This window comes from Esox lucius, chromosome 16, assembly GCF_011004845.1.
Source record: "Esox lucius isolate fEsoLuc1 chromosome 16, fEsoLuc1.pri, whole genome shotgun sequence".
Taxonomy (NCBI): Eukaryota; Metazoa; Chordata; class Actinopteri; order Esociformes; family Esocidae; genus Esox; species Esox lucius.
In genome coordinates this window covers 11,689,544-11,715,675 of record NC_047584.1, presented here as the reverse complement: position 1 = coordinate 11,715,675, position 26,132 = coordinate 11,689,544, and the positions used below count along the sequence as shown (strand labels likewise).

General features: G+C 39.0%; 1 protein-coding gene across 2 annotated transcripts in view; it reads left to right on the top strand.

Moving 5' to 3' along the window:
• The first annotated feature begins 3,747 nt into the window (after positions 1 to 3,747).
• The window catches only part of adcy5 (adenylate cyclase 5), a 106,988-nt gene continuing 84,603 nt past the window's right edge, over positions 3,748 to 26,132 (top strand). The window contains exons 1-2 of one of the 2 annotated variants that reach the window (XM_020054998.3): positions 3,748 to 4,246; positions 4,869 to 5,809. In XM_020054998.3, the coding sequence (XP_019910557.1) occupies positions 4,874 to 5,809 (936 nt within the window). In that variant the 5' untranslated portion in view covers positions 3,748 to 4,246; positions 4,869 to 4,873. Of the gene's footprint in view, positions 5,810 to 26,132 lie in introns of both variants that reach the window. The other variant, XM_010879726.4, reaches the window with a different exon arrangement.

Here is a 26,132-nt window from a genome sequence, read left to right as displayed (position 1 = left end):
TACAGAAAGTCACCACTCCCTTTCAAAATGTTCACCTTTAGTTGCTTTACAGCCTGAAATAAAATTGCAGAAAATCAGACTCTCTGGCTTTATTTATACACAGTAACCCAGTGGGGGGAAAAAACTTTTAAAATTAAGATTAAAACAGTAAAATTCCCTATTTCGATAAGTGAGTACATCCCTTGATTTGCAATTGCAAACTTGCTGAGGTGTAACCAACCACCTTCCAGATCACAAATCAAGCTAATTGGCTTCCATCTGTAATCAGTTGTACTGACTTTGATTAGTTCAGAATGAAAGCAGTTCATAGTGGAATCAGCCGCATACTAGTGCAACTCAAAGCAAAGAATACACTATGAGATAGAGTTGTGGAAAGTCAGGGGATGAATATAAAAAGGTTTCAAAGACTTTGTTCATCGCTTGGAACACAGACACGACTGTTATTAAGAAGTGGAAAGTGTTTGGGACTAACAAGACCTTACATAGATCAGGCAGTACCTCCAAATTGGATGGGCAAGGAAGAGACTGATCAGAGAGGCTACCAAGAAGCCAATGGTGTCTTTGAAGGAGCTTCTGGCCTTTATGGTGCAGCCTCCTATCGTGGGGTGTTTCTGTACAGCAGGGACTGGAACACTTGTCAGGATAGAAGGGAAAATGGACAGTGGACAATACTGACAGATTCTTGAGGAGAAGTTGAAAAGGGGAAGATGGTTCATGTTTGAACATGAAAATGACCCAAAGCGCACTGCCAAATCAACCGCAGAGTAGCTGAAGGACAAGAAGGTAAATGTCCTTGAGTGGCCTAGTCAAAGCCCCGACCTAAAGCCCATCGAGAATCTGTGGAATGACTTGAAGAATGCAGTCCATGAGCAGTCACCATACAATTTGACTGAGCTTGAACATTTCCACAAGGAACAATGGGCAAATATTAGAGACATATTCAAAGAGACTTGTGGCTGTAATTCGAGCAAAGGGCGATTCACTTAAGTTTTATAAATTATTTTCTCATTTGGATATTGTGTGTTACTGTGTGTAAATGAAAAAGTGTGATTTTATGTTTTTCCATATTGGGCTGTAAGGCAACAAAGGGGGAACATTTTGAAAGGTGGTGGTGACTTTCTTTACCCACTGTACCTAAGTTCATTAAGGTTTAAACACCCAGATGAAATACAAGTATACCTACATTCACTCCCTCACACACACACCCAAACACAACTCCCCCCCTCTAACTGAGCAGCCTCTTGCCCAAACCAGCCCCATGCAGTAATGCTTAAACCCAAATATGCCCCCAGCACCCAACTTAATTTCCTTTTAACTCCCTCCCAATTTCAGAGATACGACCATTTTTCCCAGTATATTTCAATTTGATCCATTTTCCCCTGCAATATATGTATGTGATATCTCTCTGTATTGCTGTGATGCTATACTAAATATTGATCCTTTCCAGTGGTACCATCTCTTCTGATGTAGCAATAAAGATTAATGTTTTACCCAAGATTATTACCATATTTTCTATTGATTGACCAGGATTTTTGAAAAATCTCCAATCAGCATTGTCTGTATGGTCATCTTGGTAGAGACACCATGACCCAACAACCAATTCTGTACTAGATTCATAGAAATCTGCCACAACTGGAGAGTAAAAGAACAGGTGGTCTGTGATTTTAGACAGTGCTACTAATGCTAAATCGAGGCTGGGACAGAGGTGAATATTTGCTCCATTGGCTTTAAAGAACAACTCAGGGTAAGCACATTTTCACCCAAATATGAATGTAGGTTGAACTATCCCTTTAAGGCGGTTTGCATGAAATCTTCAACCAGAAGTTCCAGATTTTCTGCGTTCTGGTTTTCTGGAATTCCTGAGAAAATGTAATTCTCCCTGTTTCCCTGTGATTTGTAATTCCTTACCCGTGTTAGAGTCCAGGGTTTTGTTTTTGTAGAGGGAGAATTTCTCTGACTAAACTCTAAGCTAGTGTGATATCCACTCATTATTTTGTTTGTGTTTGACTTATAAATTGGTAATATTTTGTACTATAACTGCTTAGCTGGGTGGTTGCCCTCACATATGACTTCTGTGACACTGTGGTTATGAAATTGAGGAAGAAAAAGTAGAATCTGTAAAACCTGGTGGAATATGTCATCAACAGGAAATAGGCCACTGGAATTCACTGATGATGCAACAAGTGTTGTACAGAAACATCTTTGTTCAGATACAACTAAATTATTGGAAATTCAGTACATTATTAGAAATGTAGTACATGCAACCGTGATTCGTCAGGTCAAAGTACTATGACCCTAAACACTGCCATAGCTACCAATAATTTCAGGGACTGAATGTGGAAAGATCTTGACTGGCCAAGTTAATCTCCAAGCTAAATCCAATTTAGCATGCCTTTCACGTGATAAAGAAAGTACTGAATGCATAAAGACCCCAAAACAGTCTTTTAGGATGCTAACGTTTTAGCCTTTCACCATTGATACATTTTATTTAGCTTCCATTTTTGCAGGTACCACTATAACTGCTTATGACTGTTTTTGCTGATTGGGGTCAGTCTAATGTTTTCCAAATTCCCAATGAATACAGGTTAAATTCTCCACGTAAATCCTATAGTAATATAACACAACTGTTGATGAAGGTGAAGCAACAGAAGGAATGAGTAAAGTGTTGGTTGTTTTTGTATGCTTAAAGAATGTACATTATAGTAGGGCTTGTGCATTTACCTAACTTGCTCTAGTTGTAATACTGTATTTATGTATGTATTTACATGCATACAGCAATGGTAATGCCATAATGTCTCATGTTGAACTCAGTGAAATGACCATGTTTCTTCACTTTGGCTTTTTCAGTGATCATAGAATTTGCTTGTTTCCAGAATGTCCTGTCCCTAGTTGCAAGGGAAAGAGATAAACTGTTTCCCTTTCAAAAGGATTGGATTAAATAAGAAGCCATTGGATGCACACCCAGTGTCATTACAAGGCTTTAGAGAAAAGCTACATCTAGAACAAGCTGTTCTCAGGATGCACTGCAACAAGATATCATAGTTGACACAGGAGTAACTTTCTATTTGCAAATTCAAAAATACCAGTGCATGATTTTATAAGACAAATAAAGCAGACTATTTAAAATGGGGTGGTGTGGTTGGTATTAGTTTCCTGGATTTCAATGGCAGTAAATCTGATGCTTTACCATTACATTATTTTTATATTATTTATATTATTTTGCTATGTATTATGACTTGATGTTATTTTTTATAGGCCAGGTTCCAAACTGCAACCGGGAGACTACATGCCTGGATAGTTATTTCCGTATCATAACAAATCCATAGAAAATAGATTACGCCCCAAAATAAACTAAACTTGCCTATCTGACCCAACAAATATCTTGGGAATATACAAGTCACCATCAGGCTCTAGTCTAGACCATAAAAGGGCACTTTCCCCTGCCTGGGTCCCACTAGTGTTATTTAGATTTGCAGCACTCAGGTTACAACAAAAGACATGTTGGTTTTTAGATTTACAAGTCATTATCATACATGGGTCTACATGGGTATCCGTAGAACTGTAGAGGTTAACCGTTTGCGCTGAGGTCCAGCTGTGATCACAGCCCCGCCCATTCATCCAAACGCGGGGGAGGTCGTGCGGTTGTCGCGTTTCCAACTGACACCTTCAAAAGCCAATGAATAGCCTGAAAGTGAAAGTCATATTTTCGCATATCCAATGGGAGCGAGTAAAAGACGGACTTTGGGAATCAGACTTGGTTGAATGGCAACTCAACAGCCACCAGCAGAAGGCTAATAACCCGCTGAAGACTGCCTGATCGATGGCAAGATGCATGATACCATCTCAAGACCCACAGGGATTACGCGCATGAAAAGAAATAATTATCGTCAGTTGTCTAGAATTGTTTGCGTTGAGCGACGTTGCTGGAATCCAAATAAGGGGCTGAACTAGGACCCAGTGCTGCGGAATCGTTGGGTGATGTGTGCTGCATGAATCGTGTATATAAATACTGGATTGAGTCTTCAGAGATTTTGAGTGCAGTCGCTGATGGACAGCTGTTATGTGGCCGTAACTCATGAATACTAGTCAGACTTTGTAATATTTCGCAGTTTTAATATGAAGATAATCAGTATTTTAATGCTCGGGCTTTAAGGTGCGTGGAATCTACGCTGTGATGTGATGATTTTCAACCATGCTCCAGAAGATTGCAATGAGATGGACAGGTGTATGACATCTAGCCCTTGAGGTGACGCTCTATGTAGCCTAGTTGTCAACAATATGGGATTGTCCGCAACATCATTACACGTTTTCATTCATTTTACTAATAAGCAAAATAATGCTTTTTCGAAGGTGTACCTGATTCGTATAGAACATGAAAAACGATTACAGTTGTATAGACCTAATGATTTCATTCTGTTTTCTATAGTTAACCACATTTCTGCATATATAGCTTCATTCTCAATTATAATTAATGAGATACATGAAGTCCTCATGGAAATCGGAGATCTACTAGATACTTTATTGTTACAACATGTCCCAGATTACCTTTCTGATTTGATTTAAAATTGCATTTTATCAGCTGCCGTAAAAGTTAACCACAGTCATGAATAGACTTATAGATCAAGATTTTAAAAGTAGCCTTAATATACATCTGCCCTACCATATATGAGTTTTAACTGGTCAGATTTAATGGACTTCAGCGTCCCTTGGAATTCAGTCCTCGCGGATTTCCCAAGAGTTTCAAAGACCTTCCATTTTAAACATTGTTACAATGTAGCAACATTTTAAAGACAACTGTTAGTCTCCCCAAAAATCTATAGGCAGGCACGTGGTCCTGTGTATTTTTTTATTTGTATTTTATGTCACAGAAGTCATGTCCAACAGAGTGAGCCCGCCCGGAGTCGGTGCGCCAGGGCTGAGGGGAGGGACTGAGCTCAAATCTGCTTGGGGCGAGTCTGAGTATATTGCCAACGGATGCCCATACTCGGCTAGATCTCCGAGCAAAAAGCTCGCCCGGACGAACAGCAGATGGAGGGAAGGAGATGATGATCCTGACCGACAGCCCGGATCGGGACGAGCCACGACAACGGTTAGCAGGGTCAGTTTTAGGTCTAGATCTGCGTGGCAAGAGCATGGGACCTGGGAGGAGAGCCGAAACAACAACAGATTGTCCCCAAAGCACGCAGATGGAGCCGGGGAAGTGAGACCTAAGTCGGTGGAGTTGGATGACCGGAGAGGGAAAGGTTCCAAACCTGAGGAGGAACTAATGCCTGAAGTTCACTTTTCCATGGTCGCGTGCTGCAGCAGCGTGATGCAGATTTTCAGATCCAAAAAATTCCAGTCGGAAAAATTGGAAAAGCTGTACCAGCGTTACTTTTTCCGGCTCAACCAGAGCAGTTTAACCATGCTCATGGCGGTGTTGATTCTCGTTTGCTCGGTCATGCTGGCATTTGAATGCGCAGGGGGAGGATGCCGAATAACTTACGTGGTGGTCTTTTCTTTGGCCATTTTACTTATCCTGATATTGATTGTGTTGTGCAATCGGAACGGGTTCCATCAGGACCACATGTGGATAGTCTGCTATGTGGTTATTCTGGTCGTGTTGGTGGTACAAGTGATAGGGGTACTGCTTGTGAAGCCGCAAAGTGCCTCTGAGGGAATTTGGTGGACGGTGTTCTTTATCCATGTCATCTATACGCTGCTGCCTGTTCGAATGCGGGCTGCAGTTATCACTGGAGTTATACTGTCTACCATCCATGTGGCGGTGTCTTGGAAGTCAAACGAAAAGGATGCATTTATATGGAAGCAGGTAAGTTGATTATCTTTAATTAATGTTGCTAATAGGTTACCAATTTAGGTTATTATGCTTCAAGACAACTTTGACAACTGAAAGTACATTTAGTCATGGATGGATCTATTAAACAAATTAACTTCATGGATAGATTTTGCGAGGATTACATGAAGCAATATTTTATTAAGCATGCAGAATAAACTTTACTGAGTGAAAGCCTATTATTGCGTATCATTCTCATTCTCTACTGCTACCGACTACTTCTTACGGAATTAACACAGAACGTCAGTGTTTCTCATTATTGCATAACAATTTTTTTTTATTGCACTGAAGTCTTACACAATACTTTTACTTCTTTACATTACGGGTAATTGACATTGACTGATAAAGATGCTGAGTTCGTCTTGAGATGCTGTCTTGTTGCTACGGGAACAGTCTCAATTTACCATTGCTTAGTTCCCATCTTTTCCCAGACCAATACACATTCATTTATATAAAAAAGAGAGAGATCCTAAGGCAGTCTGCTCAAACTAGGAAAACCTGAAGTCCCATTCAGTTTTTGTAGTTTCTTGTATGTGTGATACATCACGGTGTGTTTAATAATTATTAAAAAAAACATTTAATAATTTATTTAGACGAGCCTCATTTGGTTCTTCAAAATATGCCAGATCGGGTGGGCTATTATATTAACGGCTGATATCAAGATTTTGTTATTGAACTGCTCGGCATTTGTTCATTTTTGACAGCACTAAGAATATAGGTAAAACAACTGTTCTAGACACAAAATCTAGAAATAAAATTGTTACCACTGGTGCGTCCCGAAGTGGTAATGTTAGGATGCTATATAAGGTATAGACCAAATAAAAAATAGGTAGAAACATGAAGGCGTTTTTTTAATGGACATTGTATAGTATATTCAAAACAGTTCTATTTTTTACTTTTTTATGTATGGGCCCTGAATGTATTATATCAGTTAAGTTGACCACTGGAGCTTAGCCTACTGATCCTGACTTGTAGGCATTACATCTCACATTTTCATATTATTTATCATCTTCTTAGTGATCTTTTTGTAATTTTATCAGTTGTTAGATTCTATTCTCACCAGACACATTTTTGTAAATATAAATTTTCTTTCAAAAAAATCTCTTTTAAACAGTAGGTTTTGTCAGGAGGGGAAATCCTGAGAAGTTTGCAGATGCAGTCTGGGACTTTTACAATTAATAAACAAAAATTGTTTCGCTTCCCATTTTGAGCAGGTTGTGTAATATGTTGTTTATAAGGGACTAATCTATAATCACTATAATAACTCAGTTAGCCATGAAATTCAACATGTTAAAGTGAGTATTATAACACTGAGCACAAAAGTGGCACATGCATGACAGTGAACAACAATTTTGGGAAACCCTTTTTCACAAGACAGCGCCACTTTTATGACCTGTGGCCAAAAATGTTGGACTATATCTTTAACTAAGCTTTTGGCACAGCCATTTTGTGTGTAATGAAGATGTTATGAACAGCCTATAATGGTTTTTATTGTCTTAAAGAGAAGAATAAAGTTTGGAATGACCATTACTCTTCCAGAAAGCACATGTGTTTCAGGACCCCCACCTGAAACATGTAAATATGGCTGATCATGTAAATATGGTTGGTGGACATTCAAACCGGCTCCTGGAGAGCTACTGTTCTGGTTGTTTTCACTCCAACCCTAATTTAGCACACCTGATTCTAATAATTAGACAGTTCATAACTGAATTAGGATGCATATGCATAGAGTTGTAGTGAAAACAACACGGACAGTAGCTCTCCAGGAACAGGGTTGGAGAACCCTGTCTATTGGATCCCAAACACATTTCATAAGGTTATTATAGAAAACTGAAACTAAAACTAAAATCTAAACTTGAAAAACAATTTAGTAAAATTATTTGAAAATTATATAAAGTGAAACATTATAAAAAACGAAACCTGTATTATAAAATTAACTCTGACTTTAAAAGTTAAATAAAATATAAATGATATTCCACAGGCAGGAATAATTGTAGCAGAAAACAGAAAACTGGAAAAGAAAATATTGAGAATAAAGACGTGAAACAGTATCTGAACAGTGCCCATAAAGAATCATATAAAAACTGTCAGCATAAAGACAAGGCAAGACAACCACCAGCTAGTAAACACTCAACGGCACCAAGTAGCTGCACGCCATGACAACTAACTATAGCAGCTTGGATGATAAGTGTGGCAACACGGCAACCTTATTCAAATTTAAAATGTATTACAAATGTATTAATTGAGTCTGTTGAGACCACTAGAGAGGAAATAAGAAAAAACACTGATTGACTTTGTTTATTGGCATATCAGCATGCTTACCCCCCTGGCAAGACGCAGCATGCTTTGTTCAACCTTTATAGGATTTTGCATCTACACAACACAGAGGTAATATTGTAGTATATGTATGCATGGTATACACATGAGAAGATATCAAGCTATTGCAGAACAAGCAACCGGCACTCAATCTTGTTTCCGCACCTGTATCTACAAGTGTTAATGGATAGAACATTAAATGTCTGTCTGTGGATAACTGTATGCAGGCTTGAAAAACCTAACTGCCACTGAAACGTAGTGTTGGATGAAACAACACTAACACACACACATACACACACACACACACACACATACGTACACACACACACATACATACACACACACACAGAAGAGGTTTCGTAATGGTTGTTCTTGCTATTGTTGTGTTTAACCTATATGAATATTAATCCTATTTAAAAAGGTTAGTCAATTGATTTGACAGACTTAAATTGCATTATTTCTATAATATGCATCCCAAACCATCATTCTGACCAACGGAGAATTATTTGTGTGGTGGACTGGTGACCTGTTACATTCCCTCCCAAAATGATTCTCATTTCAATGTAACAATCAAATACACTAAATATTACAATATTAGATAAACATAAGATGCCAATTGGGTATTTACTCTCCGACAGGTAAAGATATTTAACTATTCTTACATGTAATAGTTACAGTATCTCACAAAACTGAGTACACCCCTTAACATTTTTGTAAATATTTGATTATATCTTTTCATGTGACAACACTGAAGAAATGACACTTTGCTACAATGTAAAGTAGTGAGTGTACAGCCTGTATAACAGTGTACATTTGCTGTCCCCTCAAAATAACTCAACACACAGCCTTTAATGTCTAAACCGCTTGCAACAAATGTGAGTACACCCCTAAATGAAAATGTCCAAATTGGGCCCAAAGTGTCTTTATTTTGGGTGGCCACCATCATTTTCTGGAACCATGTCCTGTGGTCTGATGAGACCAAGATAAACTTATTTGGTTCAGAATGTGTCAAGCGTGTGTGGCGGCAACCAGTTGAGGAGTACAAAGACAAGTGTGTCTTGCCTACAGGCAAACATGATGGTGGGAGTGTCATGGTCTGGGGTTGCATGAGTGCTGCCGGCACTGGGGAGCTAAAGTTCATTGAGGGAACAATGAATGCCAACATGTACTGTGACATACTGAAGCAGACCATGATCCCCCCCTTTGGAGACTGGGCCGCAGGGCAGTATTTCCAACATGATTACGACCCCAAATACAACTCCAAGATCACTCCCTTGCCAAAGGAGCTGAGGGTAAAGGTGATGGACTGGCCCAACATGTCTCCAGACCTAAACCCTATTGAGAATCTATGGGGCATCCTCAAACGGAAGGTGGAGGAGCGCAGGGTCTTTAACATCCACCAGCTCCGTGATGTCGTCATGGAGGACTGGAAGAGGACTCCAGTGGCAACCTGTGAAACTCCATGCCCAAGAGGGTTAAGGCAGGGCTGGAAAATGATGGTGGCCACAAAAAATATCGACACTTTGGGCCCAATTTGGATATTTTCACTTAGGGGTGTACTCACTTTTGATGCCAGCAGTTTAGACATTAATGGCTGTGTGTTGTGTTATTTTGAGGGGACAGCAAATTTACACTGTTATACAAGCTGGACACTCACTAGTTTACATTGTAGCAAAGTGTCATTTCCTCAGTGTTGTCACATGAAAAGATATAATTAAATATTTACAAAAATGTGAGGGATGTACTCACTTTTGTGAGATACTGTACATATGATATACTTACGCTATACAGTATACTTCTACCAGGTAACCCTACGTTATATGCAGTTTTGAAAGGTTTTTGGAGAAAGTGTAAAATAACTAGTGTCAAATTTAAATGAAATGTGTAACCTTTCCACCAGAGATATCCCAACGCCAATCAATCTGTGAGAATACACTAATTATCTAAAGGTCCTCTGTAGACCATCATCATCTTTACCTCCAAAAGACAGATGCGGTTAAGAGGTTAATGGAACTCAACTTACTTTCATTGTCAATCATCCCTTACATCATAGCCAAAAACAACTTGGCTGGGGATCTGGCATTCTGCATCATATTGTGTTCTAATGACCTGTTTTAAACGTTCTAAGGTTGTGTCCTTGCTAACCGTTTCTGAAAAGAGTATTTGTCATTGAAATGCATTAGTTTCAGTGCCGGGTTACATGGCTTAATATATAATTTGTCCATATAATTATGTATTCTATGTATACCCAAATTGATCCAATCCAGTTTTAAATAATGAATATCATTAAGCATTTATTTTAAGCTATGAAGCCAAAGTAATGAAACTAAATGCGCGGGAGTGTCCTGTGCGCTACTGCACAAAAAAAGCCAGGACACATTTAACACCTGATGTCCACCAAATGCATCAACATTTAGCATACGTTATTCCTGTCCTTTTTGTACTTTACGCACATATGCTTTCTCAAAGCAATACGGTTGGAAGCATGGAGAAGATTATTTTTGCAATCTCTAGAGAACGTGCTCTATACGACCAAAGTGCATAATTGCTTCCGGGAAGAGGAGCAAGATCGGTCAGTTGACTGTGATACTATAATTAGCTGTGGAAAATAGATGATTCAGCTAAGCTAGAGCGGAATGGTTAGCATTGCACAGTATTTTGATAGAAAGCTAGCTGACCGTTGTTGTTAGCAATCTACATAATTCGTTTATGAGTTGATTAGGTAGCCACTGTAGCCACATTCATAATTTTGTTTAGCATATTGTCAAATTTAGCCTGCCCAAAATCTTGTTGGCTATGGTCATGCAATGTGCCACCCAATTCGTTGGGCTCTTGAACTTCTGTCTTACCGAAAACTACGCACGAGTTGAAAATATTGAACGCATACGTTACATTAAACGCAACGCAATGCAGCATCACACACTAAACGCACTTTTTCGTAGTGCTCCATTGACAATGAATTACTTCCCGCGCACCGGAACGAACGCCTTTGGTGGACATCGGTCATAACACGTGAAGCCATGTGTTGCAGCAAAAGTCTATTAATTCCAATGTGCAATCTGTACCACTTCCATTCATCTACCGAACAAGGTTGCAGAACTCGCCGAAAGTCGCATTTGCATTTTTCAAGTGTGCATTGCTGTGCAGTGCGTCGTCAGAAATGTAAGCAGAACAACCGCACAAGCAGTTGCTGATGTGTAACTTTCAAATAGAGTGTATGGGATAGCAACAAGCACGACAAGGTAATACATCTAGGCCTAATCGAAAATGACAAAAAAGTTGATTGCCAATGCGATTGTTTCAAAGCGGGATACATTTGAAAGTGATGTTTACACATGAAATCAGTTGTAATAGGGCGTATTGGGTTCTGGCACCATGCAAATGAAACGTGACAGATACTCTGACTATACTCTGGTTGTAATTAGTAGCTTACAACCAAAGAACACCACATAAGCATGATCAACGTTGGTGTTTCAAAATGACTAGGCCTATTGTTTTAGAAAGTGTGTATTTGTTTTCAACAGATGTGAAATTCAAATCCGCTCTTTTTAGATTGTAAGATGTTGCATTTTAATCAAACAGCTTAAAACAATATTTTGTTAGTCGGAATAAAATTGGTATTTTGGTAATTGCTTGTGAAAACCCCCTTCAGTGGATGATATTGAATATAGAACAAAACAGCAATGCCTCTCCAATGGGCCATAAACATGCTCTACAGTTTCTGTGTTCATTCTTACCATAAAGATCTTTAGGTACTTTTCTGAAAAATTGGGGAACAAATCATTGCAATAGCGTACATAAACTTACGATATTAATAATCAGTTACCTTTGGCCATACGGTTCTTCATTCAATATCTATGGCACCATTTGTACAAAACTTTGGTTAATGATGCGTCTTGCCATTTTGTTCAAATGGCAGAGGTGGGCGTTAGTGCACTAATAGAGTGCAGAGTGTAATTACGTTCCCTGTACCAAACCCCCAAAACCTGGTGATCTATTGTGTGCTGATGTGCCCGCTTTCTTTCTGCTGTATCCTACCATACTCTTCCCTCTCTCCTACTCTCTTTCTCTCCCGCTATTATAATTTTCTGGCTGTTCCCTCACTCACCGTGTTTACCAGTCCCTATACTACTTATAAACATCTGCCTTAACAATGTGTTCTTCCAAAGAACTGCTGCTTTACAGACCTAGGGAATGGAAATAGTGCATCAGTATAATATAGATGTTTAAAAGCTTGTCAATAAATTATTGGACATTGGAAAATATGAAAAGAACTGATGGTCAAATGCCAAAAACACATAATGACATCTTTCCCATAGGCTAGAAATGATTCGTTTTGGGGGTTGTTTCAACACAACATTGTGGGAATAATTTTAATCCAGATTAATTTTTTTACGTTTATTATATCAGGCAGAGTTTTACTCTTTGGGATACATACACTAGACCATATATCTAATTGAATTTTGTGTGAAAATAGGCTCTTTTTTGAGAGCAGTGTCTGGGAACAGCCGGCTATATTTGTTTCTCTTTCCACACAATCCTGTTGTTTTTAGCATATCTGTTTTCCCCTGATTTTATAGGTCTCAGCAGGTCTCCAGTGTTAAGCTGTGAGATCCCAAGATGATGCTTGAATGAGTGCTCCCATGAATAACTGAAATGTAAATGTACATAAATTCAATATGAGGCAGTTATAGGGGTAGATAAATTAAAGAAATAGACAGATTTTGTCCTGAGAGTGAGTGAACCAAGAGACTCAGGAGAGCTCTGTAGAAAATTTGAACTTTCATGGAGGAATTAAAAATAGCAATGGTGAGGATGAGGTTAGGCTGACTGTATAACAGGTCTGATAATATAATATAAATATTGGGGTAAATGTGGAATTTCTTAATGTAATTACATTTAAACAATTTTTATTTGGAATATACAATGTAAAAGTATTCAGGACCATGACCAATTCTGTCATATTACTAGATTATAAATGTTACTAGGAAATGTCTTTTAGATCGAGATTTTCTTTTAAAACACTGAAATTCAAAATCAGTGTTTGTAAGATGACTTTGATATAGTGTTAGGAAATATTTGTATGAAAGATAAAAACTGATATGTGTTGCTTGCATAAGTATTCAACCTCCACACATTCTTACTTGGTAGAGCTAACTGTCACTGCCATAAAAGCTTTAGGTCTTTTCGAAGGGATTTATGTCACTTTTATGGGCAGATTTACTGCGGGTTGTTCAGATTGGTTTGACGATGATTGTGGACTGATTGTGGACTTTTTTGGAAAGGAAAGAAAAAGTTGCAGTGGTCTCTTAATTTTTTCCGGAGCTGTATATTTACTATGTTTCAGGTTTTGTATTAGCCTTCCAAATATTTCCCATCATGAAACAATGCAATCATTTAGTTTCATTGCATTCAAATAAAATACAAACTTTTCCATTTGTAATATAGTAATATGAAAGTATTGATCAGGGTATAAAATGTCTACACACCCCTGTTAAAATGCCAGGTTCTTGTTGATGTGGCAATATTTGCCCACTCTTCTTTGCAAAAGCGCTCCAAATCTGTCAGATTGTGAGGACATCTCCTGTACACAGCCCTCTTCAGATCACCCAACAGTTGTTCAACTGGATTCAGGCCTGGGCTCTGGCTGGGCCATTCCAAAACATTAATCTTCTGGTGAAGCCATGCTTTTGTGGATTTGGATGTGTGCTTTGGGTTGTTGTCATGCTGAAAGGTGAACTTCCTCTTCATCTTCAGCTTTCTAACTGACGCCTGAAGGTTTTGTGCCAAAATTGCCTGGTATTTGGAACTGTTCATAATTCTCTCCGAACTCACTAAGGCCCCGGTTCCAGCTGAAGAAAAACAGCCCCAAAGGATGATGCTGCCACCACCATGCTTCACTGTGGGTTTAGTGTTCTTTGGGTGATGTGCAGTGTTGTTTTTGCGCCAATCATACCTTTTGGAATTATGGCCAAAAAGTTCAACATTGGTTTTATCAGACCATAACACATTTTCCCACAGGCTTTTGAGGGACTTGATGTTTGTTTTTGCAAACTGCAGCCAGGCTTGGATGTTTTTCTTTGTAAGAAAGGCTTCCGTCTTGCCACCCCACCCCATAGCCCATTCATATGAAGAATACGGGAGATTGTTGTCACATGTAGCACACAGCCAGTACAGCCAGAAATTCCTGCATTTCCTTTAATGTTGCTGTAGGCCTCTTGGAAGCTTCCATGACCAGTTTTCTTCTCGTCTTTTCATCAATTTTGGAGGGATGCCCAGTTCTTGGTTTTGTCTCTGTTATGCCATATTTTCTCCACTTGATGATGACTGTCTTCACTGTGTTCCATGGTATATCTAATGCTTTGGAAATTATTTTGTACCCTTCTCCTGACTGATATCTTTCAACAATGATATCCCTCTGATGCTTTGGAAGCTCTCTGCAGACCATGGCTTTTGCTTTTAGATGCAACTAAGAAAATGTCAGGAAAATCGTACTAGGACAGCTGAACCTTATTTGTGATTAATCAGAGTCTCTTTAAATGATGGCAGGAGTGTATGAATTCTATTTAACATGAGTTTGAATGTGATTGGTTAATTCTGAACACAGCCACACCCCAGTTATAAGAGGGTGTGCACACTTATGCAACCAGGTTATTGTAAGGTTTTTATTTTTCATTTTTCCCCCTCAAATATTTCAGTTTGTTTTTCAATTGAATTGTTCACATTATAGGTCACATTAAAAGTGGAAAAAGTTCTGACATGATTTATCTTTGTCTCATTCTTTCACATCACAAAAACCTGGCATTTTAACAGGGTTGTGTAGACTTTTTATATCCACTGTAGTTCAATTGTCTTAGCGTAGTGTAGTGTTTGGCCATTCTGCTGTCATTTATTTCTAAAGAAAGGAACCATGGAGTGACTGGAGTCATTGTTTTCATTGTAGGTACTGTATAGCTAGACTAAAACTTCACTGGCTACAATCTTCAGTAGCTACATTATAGAAAGCCTAAAGAAAAATGTTATGGTTTGTGTTTATGGTTATATTGTGATGGTCAAATTGCACCGACAATGAACATATTGCTCTCGATTTCGATTGATTTCGATTTACAGTGTAGTTCATATAGGTTAGTGGTTAGCTATTCAACTGTCATTGTTTTCTAAAGAAATAAATAGCGTAGTGGTTAAAGACACAGTCTGACACATAGGAAACTGCGGATCCAATTGAGCCTGGGCAACAACATTAATTCCTTCTAATCGTAGGCTGGAAGAACTAGGCTTGCCTGTTTCCTTTTCTTGTTTAATAATAATTTTCAATATTGTTAGTAATGATTTAGTAATCCATGTGACTAGTAGTCACTTGTTCTATTTAAATCACGTTACCTAATGAGTGACCCCAAATTCAGCACACACATTAGTTTTTTTTCAGATTGTTGTTATTTGACACATAAATATTAAATTCTTATTTGATCAACATTCTGGTAGAGTTCTACGAATCCATTGCATTTGTATATGATTTATATATTTTTACATCTATTGTTGATTAAAAAAGAATTGGTATCGAAACAACAATACTAGTAAATTACTTGCAAAAACTGCTTTTTACATTCAACTGAAGATCAAGATTAGTCAGTTATTGGATTTTCAGATTATCTGGTCCTTAAACTAACAGGAAACCCATTGGGACACTTTCTGTGCCAGTTTCATGGACACATTAAGACTAGTCTAGGACTAAAAAACATTATGCCCAATGGGCCTAGATTTTTCCACTGAACCAGCCATTAGAGTTAATTTAAGTTGATTGCTGCACTACATGGCCTGGCAACCAAATATGTATGGGATATACTTTTAAAGAATGGGCCCCATGGGTCAGTCATTCCAGGTCAGAACCCAAACGTCAGATAGGTAGGGGGCCTATGCAAGTCATGACTCTGAATCCATGGTCGTGGGCCTCAGGGCACTCATACTGCTTGCACTTCCTGACCCTACACCCCCTGAGCATGTGCCACTTGTTCCACTAGTCTGGTTACATCACCAATCTGTAAGGCAAAGTAGCTTTAGTAAAACCCCTTCAGCGGAGTTCTTACACAATTGGCAGTTTATTATATTATAAGCAATAAAGATATTACAAATGCAAAAATATGATATGATTAGCAGATATTAAGTTATCAGCTGGTATTCTATTACCTATTGTTGCACTGTATCAGCTTATCTCCGGTAGACACTGTCCCCGCCTCCTCCTCCCCGGGCTGGAGAAGGGGCCTGCAGGTGATAAACAACCCAGAATGAACCAGCTGGAGCTATGTGGCTGTTGGAAAGCTCACTTTCCCTCTTCCCCTGCTCCCTTTGCTTTAACTTGCTGTTAATCGAAAAACTTGGAGCCGCTGCTAATAGAACATAGGAAGAGTGGTTTGGTTGTCTCTCTCAAGAAAAGAGTGGTAGGGGACAGGCATGGCTGGGATCAGGAATCATGGTCACCCTCAAAAGGCATATGCCTGGGCCCCCTCACTTATAGATGACATTGACATCATTACGATCAGTGGGCCCTGCCAAGCTGTGGGCCCTGTGAATCATACCCACCTTTCCCTGCATCAGCTACAGCCCTGGTAACGGGTAGGCGGACAAATGGGTAGGCAGGCGAACAGGCCCCTTGTATTTGGAGATTTGCAGCCATTATAATTCAATTGCCATGCACCGTAACGTGCAAACCCGCTAGAATTCAAAGCACATGCACTCTGGCCCCCCTACACCCCCAACTCCCTTCTGACAGATGGGCTATTCATTTGCCTTTGAGATTCAACCTCCATGGAAGCATTTGGCATCCCCTGAGGACTGGAATATGTGCACTCCAGAACACTGAAAGTAGCACAGAGATGAAGACCCTGAATCACAACATTTGGACTGAGAGATCCCAGTCTCTCTTTCAGCTAGGACTTTTGTTAGATCTTATTTTAATTTCAAACATACATGAAGTATAATTATACACATCCAAATTCATGCCTGCATCCTGGTGGCCCAAATCCATTTCCTCATTGTATCTGTCCTTGTCTAACACAGATGCCTTTGGTTTTGTGATTCCTGTGATCGTATCTGCAATAAGGACCCATCCTAACGTCATCATTCTCGTCACAGCTCAGAAACCACTTCTTTGGTGTGTCCCCTGTGAGCACACTGCCCAGTAGACCCTGCACTCATTCTGCTTCCACTACCTTAGCAACAGAAGCGCCATTTCATAACACAACACCATCCAAAACCTTTTAAGAGTTATTGTACTTTTTAGAAGATCCCTATTTTCATCTGTTCACCTCACCTTCCCTCTCTACTGAGGGTAAATGTGCACAGACCTGCGCTTGCTAATCTCCTGTTAAAATGTATGACCACATTAAATACATATGTTCAGAAAATTTGGCAAAATACTGCAATGTACAGTCACAGCAACAAGGTTGTGCAGCAAGCAGTGCAGCACGTCCAGCATTGTAAACAACATTGTGACCTTGTAAACAAATATTTATCTTTTCATTTATTTTCCCATGTCATTCACAGAAACTATTTGCACTTTCTTTCCTACAACACTGCACATTGCTAACAATAGTACTTTAGACATTCAAACTTTTTGGTGTGTAATTCACTTTTGTTATTTATTGTTTTTATTTTGTCTTCGTAATTTTGCACTTGCTTTGGCGATGTGAACAAATGTTTCCCATGCCAATAAAGCCAATTATATTGCAATTGAATTTAGGTGGGTGCCATTTATTAAGATATGGAGAACTACAGCCCTTTCTGATTGAGGCTCAAATGAAGATAATTGGAAAGCCACTGGCCTCAGTGTTATCTGATATACTTTCCCCTGACCTTCTCCTCTCCTGTATTGTCTCTCTGTCTTCATAGGGGGACCTATTGCCAAATACAATAAAAATAGTACATCTGATTCTGGTGAAGTAGATAAAGGGCTTCATGGCCAAAATCAGAAACTGTTACTTTTATACTGGAACTCCTGTGCTAGAATGCTCACCAACCCATCCCTGTCAAAGTGAATTAACCTCCACAGTGTCAAGACTGGGATGTGTACTTCCAGCGTTGCTTTTTGTTCGGGCCATTGAGCCTCTTGCTCAAAGAATGTCTCATGTAGCAAAACATGGTTCTAATAATAAAGACACTGTAAACATGCCTCCATATGCGGATGACATTCTCCTGTATGTAGCTGAACAACAATTTTAGTATACCTGTGATGACAGTTTGTTTAGTAAATTCTCCGGGTGTAGAATAAATTGGAATATAAGTAAACTACAGCCCACACGGACGGAAAACCTATCTTGATCTCCATTTATCTTTTTACCTTGGGGATTACATCTTGCAAGCTTTTGATTTTAAACCCTAATCGACCTCTTATCTATCTTTTCAATGGGCCGATAAAGGGATAGTTTCCATGAGATATTCCAAAAGGCACAGAGTAATTTTTTCAAACAATCCATCTCTGTCCCAGGCTGTAATTAGCATTATTAGCATCATCCAAATTCATGAATGGAAAAAGTTAGTACCACTATTGGAAAGCAGCATTGCAAGCAGAAAACTACTCCACAACACTTCAAACTACATTCAGTAATTTATCACGATTAATTTTTTTAACCGTTCACTGACGAAACAGCTGGCAGAATTGGCTGAATTCAAACTGGCACGATCAAATGATTTCCTAAAGACACCATCTACAGCTTCTGTTCTTCGGCAGTGATGTCATTGAGGTGAGTGTTACTTTAACCTCAACAACCTCAACAATGTGAAGATAGATGGCTTCGCCTAGCTGGCCCATTTTCATTGGTGGACATCAGAATAATATTTGTAATTGTGGAAAATGCCGTGGTCATAAGAAAGGTACAAGGGATGTGGGAGAGGAGCACCTCTTCTGTATTGAGTCCATGTGATTATAGTTCCAGTTTTTCTGCTCGTTTTATTCGCTGGGAAAAATAGTATACTTTTGATTGATACTTTACTAAGGTGATTGATGATGTTTTACTAGGGGAGGACTGACAATTGACAAGGGGAGGACTGATGATTGACAAGGGGAGGACTGACGATTGACCAGGGGAGGGCTGATGATTGACAAGGGGGAGGGGTGAAGACTGTGGAGGAGGAAGAACAGAGTTTCTGGGGAGGAATGATAATGTTCCTAATATGGATGCTGTAGTTAACAGTTCCATCTCTCAACCCCATCACCAGGACATCAAGAATTTCATTGTGCAGGATGATGCTGTGCTATTCAGAGCATTTGATAAATAAACTTTGAACTTCTGTATTTCTGTATTTCCTTTTTTTAATAATAATAATAATGCAATATATATTTATATAGTGATTTTCAAGGACCTAAAGACACTTTACAAAATGAACATGGAACAGAAACAAACAAAAAAATACCATGAGAAAACAGAAAATTGAGAAAATGGGATACGGCATGGCTAGGGGTAGGCAATTTTGAACAAATGAGTCTTGAAGCGTTGCTGGAAGATGGGGATAGTCTCAGAGTCACAGATGGTTTTGGGGAGAGAGTGCCAGAGCCTAGGAGCAACACTTGAGAATGCCCTGTCACCAAAGCCTTTGAGCTTGGACTTATGAGGTGGCCTGAGGTGGCCTGCAGTACTGGAAAGTGAGTATGTAGGTTGATATGGAAGAAGAAAGTCGGAGAAGTAGGCAGGGGCGATATTGTTTAGGGCTTTATATGTCAGTAGGAGGATCTTGTAGTCAATGCATTGGGACATAGGAAGCCAAACTCACAGAGGATAGGGGTGATATGCTGCCGGGACTTGGTGTGAGTGAGTAGTCTGGCTGCAGAGTTTTAAACCATTTGGAGCTTATGGAGGGATGTAGATTTGATGCCGGTGAGTAGGGAGTTGCAGTAGTCAAGATGGGAGGTTATGAATACATGTATTAGGGTTTCAGCAGCAGGACGGGAGAGGGAATGGCTGAGTTTGGCGATGTTGCGGAGATGGAAAAATCAAGATTTTACAGTCTGTTTAATGTGCTGATCAGAGGAGAGTGTAGAGTCCAGAATGACGCCAAGGTTACGTGTGCGGGGGGATGGAGAAACACCAGTGTAATCAATGCTGAGAGTGAAGGTGCCAGTTTTGGTAAGGGTGGATTTGGTTCCAATGAGTTTGAGTTCTATTTTGTCACTGTTTAGTTTAAAGATGTTTAATCCATGCTTTTATTGCAGTCAGGCAGGATTCAATAATATGGTCAGAAGTGGATTGGTGAGAGATTTGGTGGCTAGATATATTTATGTATTATCAGCATAGCAGTGGAAATTAAGGTTTAAGTGACAGAGGATTTGACCATGGGGAAGTATGTAGATGATGAAGAGTAGGGGACCAAGTACTGATCCCTGGGGGACACCTTGAGTACCTGTGGCTGAGTCTGAGTTAAGGCCTTTGTTTGGAGTTTGTTTGAATCAACTTCTGCCTGATCACATCTTGACCATGCTGTTTGCCTGCTCCCAAGGTTTTTAGTTTGAAATTCTTCCCGCAACTGGGACAATACCTCTGCCTCTCCCGAGTTGTATTGTGGGAGAATCAAGGGATCAGCTTCGCCAACGAGACATACAAAGTTTGTGAGAAACATTTTACAGAGCATCGTGACCCATGTTCACTTAGAAGAGGACTAAAGGCGACATCAAGTTACCCAGTTCAACCTGTGGAGACAAGACAGATTGTAAGTAATACTTCCGATAGCTATGTTATAACACACAAAGTACACATTGCCTCTGGATATTCTGGGCAAGGGTTGGGGATTAACGGGTTCACCATCACCCCCCTTTTGCTGCTGGCAAGCTTCTATTCTGTTAATTCATCATCTCTGTATTATGGTTAGACAAATATGGCCCAATCCCCCTGAAGAATCTCCTTCCTGCTCGTATTCAGAGTCAGACAAAATATATATGTATTTTCCTTTCTCTCTCAAGCAAATAAAGTTACACTATCCGAGGTGATGTATATACTTACTCTTCCTGAAAGAATGCATGGATTGATATTTGTGAACAAAACTGACCAGTACACACAGGAAGTATCTATTTATTTGAAATGAGAATTATATTGCGGAAATTAAAACTTGATTTTGAGGAGTACAACATTGTCATGTTCTTTGAGGTAAATAACACTGCTTGTCTTTGTTTGGTGTGTTTTAAAGTAGTTTTCTGCTCGCAATGCAGCTTTGTGATAGCAGTACGAACCGTTTCCATTCATGAATGCTAAAAACACTCATTACAGACTGGGACGGAGCTGAGTAATGGATTGTTTGAAAAAATGACTCTATGTGCCTGTACGGATATCTATTGGGAAGTCAACTTTTAGAAACATTTTGGATGAACTATCCCTTTAACACTGTATTGTCAAGCTCCTGTGTCACTCTGGATGTCACGCTGGATTAGAATGGAGCATGAACATTGCTACCTTTTCTCTATTGGCACTGTGATCATGTCTCCTGTCATCCTGGAGAAATTACTTTATAATCCTAATCTGGTTAAACACAATACAGTCCATATCTGGAAACAAATTAAGGGTCAGCAGAATGGGAGGATGTCTTACAGTACATTCATAACTGTTTAATCAACTTCAGACATTTCATTATATAATTCCAGAACACTATTCAAAAACCAACTAAAAAAGTTCAAATGAACAATAACATTGAAAAGAAAAATGCTCAGTTATACATTTTCTAAACATGAGCAGAGGTTTTGTATGTCGGTGTATATCATAAAATGTGGGATTAATCACCACAACCTGTGTCCAATTACCATTCCTTCTTCTGAAATGCTGCCTGCAGCTCGATAAAAGAAACTCATGCACTTGAGACAAACAGTTGTTTTCAATACACTGAACTGGAGGACCATATGTAACGTTGCAGTGGCAATACAGAAGCTCAGAGTTAGATAAACAAAGGATGTTTAATGCAAAGACAAAGGAACAGGGAACTGGGGAGACTAAATAGGGAGGTGATAAAGGGAAGATGAGACTCAGATGAAAACACCAAGAACACAGGTGAAAGCAATGAACATGAGGGATTGAAACAACAGATCATAGAAACAGACTAACTAGGAGTCAAATACACCAAACATAGAAATGCAACAGCTGGCAAGGCGCAAACTGTGTCCAGCTGTTCCACTGTAAATGAATCCTTTAAGTCAGTTTGTTTTAGAATGCTACTGTCAGCCATTAAAATGAGCCATAGAGTCGTTCAAACAAACAATGCAATTGAACGCATGCCTCAAGTGTTCTCTAGTTTTGATTCTTTAAATATGTGCTTATCAATATTTGACTACATTTATGACAGCACCCTGTGTCTATTTATTAGTTATAAACATGTCTTTATAATACTGCCTGCAGCATGACCTATTTCCTCTGCAAAACAGCTGTTGGTGGCAGCACTTAATTGAAGGATTGCATATGAATCGTCCCAGTGATCAGGCTGTAGAAATCCTCAGCTAGCAATTGGAGTGAATTATAAAATGAAATGTCACAAAAAATTTAATGTTACAAAAAAAGTTGGTAAAAAGAGTCATTGAGAAAGACAGAACCGTTCATGAACTGCACATGGTATTGGTTGTAGCGATGCCAATGTAATTGATTGGTCAAGAGTAGAAGGCCCACTCTTCTATTGCTTGCGGAAGGAATTTTCACTTATGAAACTCAAAATACAAAACTTCTCTTCGTAACCCGTCAAAGGTACGAGAGCGCACAAAGAAAAATCTGCACATCCATTTCAGCTAGTATATTATTTTGTTGTATATCTGAAAATAAAATATTCTTACAATTGGAGTTAAATTCATACAAATGTTTGGTTACAGAATTGCGACTTTGTAAAATGTGTTAAATCTTCATTGTACAAGGGTGTCAAATACAGCTTGCAAGCACAAACTAAATGTAAAAACTTGGGAACACAAGCTTGCAAGCATGTACCTAAGTGGACAAGCTTGCAAAATGTTATTACAGATTCGGACATTAGACTTGTGACCACGGCCCTCAATATACGACCACGAAATGTGAGACAGACATTTGGCATGATTAATATTCCATTCACATCACTGCTGTCCTTCATGTGACAAATGTCAAACTGTGGAGGGCACACAATACTACTATACCATATTATGTTTTAACCTGCACGGCTGCTGGTTTGGAATCTTTGGGACCCTCTCAGATGTCACTGAGAATCCATTTGACTTAGACCTACTGTTGATAATCTTCGGCTGCAGTAGCTAGTCCATATTCTTCAAATGCATAAATAGATATGTTTGCAAAAAAATACAAAATATATTTTTGTGTTTTAGAATTTTCTCTGGAGATGTTTTTTTTTAACATGTTTTGGGGTGAGCTCGACCACTGCAATAGTCCCACATGGCTAGACAACCAAATAAATCTCTGACTTTGACCAAAACAACTGTCTGGAAAATGCTTCTACACTAGTGGGAAATGAGGTCTAACATGCTAAAAAACTAATTATCTTTTTAATTATTTGATGTGACTTTAATAATGTGACTGGATGCTGCTGAGTTGACATTGGGTTGACGTTGGGTTTTTATGTTTGCAATTATCAAAAATGTTTGTGGTGATCATTTTTCATTAATCCTCTGGAATCATTTGTGAATTGTGATTGGTCATTTATGGGATTTTATGTGTAGAGTGATGATTCACTCAGTAACACTGAGTGACATAGCCTCTATACTATTGACATTGCATTCTGTTCCTCCACTCAAAATGATTTGTGGTTGAAGCCTGAAAGCAGCATCTCTGTCCAAATGTTGTCCACAGTTTGAAATGTTATTGTAAGTTTTATGTATATATATATATATGTAGCTTAAGAGCACTGTTTTCTCAAATATTCTTTGCGTGGAACATCTACATTTGGTAGAAGAAGAAATAAAATAACAATTGTTGCAAATGGACACATTTCTGTTTACAAAATACCTACTTTGGCATAGCTGGGACCAGACATCCTGTCATGAGATGGAGTGTTAACCCTGGTGTCCTGCCTATTTTCCCAATCTGGGCCATATACATCCCTGTTTCCAAAAAAGGTGGGATGCTGTGTATAATGTAATGCTGCAGAATGCAATGATGTGCAAATAATTTACAAAGACATATCATAAATGGTACAAAGACAACATCAAATGTTGAATCTGAGACATGAAAAATATGTTTCTTGAAAAATATATGCCCACTTTGAATTTGATGCCAGCAACATGTTTCAATAAAGTTAGGATAGAGGCAACAAAAGATTGGAAAAGTTGTTGAAGTGGTTGAATATCAAACAACTAATTAGGTCAGGGCAGCCCAGCCCTCTTGCTGGAGATCTACTGTCCTGTATGTTTTGTCTTCAACCCCATTTGTGACTATCCTGATTGAAGCTTTTCATCCAGCTAATAATTAGAATCAGGTGTGCTAAATTACAGTTTGAGATAAAACCTGCAGGATGTAGATCTTCAGGAACAGAGTTGGAAAGACCTGAATTAGGTCAAATGGCAATAGGTCAGTAACATGATTGGGTATTAAAAGATAATTCCAGAAAGGGTAGGTCTGTCAGAAGTGAGGATGGGGAGGGGTTCACCACTATGTGAAAGACAATTTAAGAATAACGTTTCTCAGATTAAAGTTGCAAAGAGTTTGGTGATCTCATCATCTACAATACATAATAGCATTCAAAGATTCAGAGAATGTCTGAATGCAAGGGACTAGGCCGAAAACCAGTATTGGATGGCTGTGACCTTTGGGCCCTCAGTAGGCACTGCATTAAAAACATGACATGATTCTGTAGTGGAAATCACTGCACTGGCTCAGGAACATATCTGAAAACCACTGTCTGTGAACCCAGTACGTCTCTGCATCCACAAACGCAAGTTAAAACTCTACCATGCAAAGAAGAAACCATATATAAACGAGATTCAGAACCGCCACTGCCTTCTCTGGGCCCAATCCCATTTAAGGTGAACTGAGGTGAAGTGCAAAACTATCCTGTGGTCTGATGAATCAAAATGTGAATTCATTTTTTGGAATCATGGTGCCGCATGCTCCAGACCAAAGTGGAGAAGGACCATCCGGCTTATCAGCGTACAGTTCAAAAGCCAGCATCCGTGATGGCATGAGGGTGCAATAGTGCACATGGCATGGGTGACTTGCACATTTGTGAAGAACCCATTAATGCTGAATAATATATACAGGTTTTGGAGTAACATACAGTATGCTGCCATCCAGACAATGTCTTTTTCAGGGAAGGCCTTGCTTATTTCAGCAAGACAATGCAAAACCACATTCTGCTTGTATTACAACAGCATGGCTCAGTAGTAAAATAGTCTGGGTACTAAACAGACCTGCCTGCAGTCCAGACCTGTCATCCATTTAAAACATTTGGCACATTATGAAATGAAAAATCTGACAAAGGAGAACCTGAACTGTTGAGCTGCTGAAATCCTATATCAAGCAAGAATGTGAAAACATTTCACTTTCAAAACAACAGCAGTTGGTCCCCTCAGTTCCAAAAATGCCTACAGAGTATTGTTAAAAGAAATGATGGAACACAATAAACATGCCCCTGCCCCAAATGTTTGAAATGTGTTGCTGGCATCAAATTCAAAATGTATTTTTCTTAAAACAATAACATTTCTCAGTTTTAACATTTGATATGTTGTTTTTGTACTATTTTCAATTAAATACAGGCATAAATGATTTGCACATCATTGCATTCTGTTTTTATTAGCATTTTACACAGCATCCCAACCTTTTTGGAAACGGTGTTGTATTATGGCTACCTTATCTTCCCCAGCTTCCAATTGGCTCATTCCTCTCCTTTCCCCATAACCAATACAAAACAATTGTAAAGTTCTATAAGTATTACAGTTATGCAATATGTAATTGATGTATGTCATTCTTAACTAGAACATCAGCTAAAATGCAATAAAATATTAATGTTAAGCATGGGTGTCCCGATCTTGTCATACTCATATCCGTAA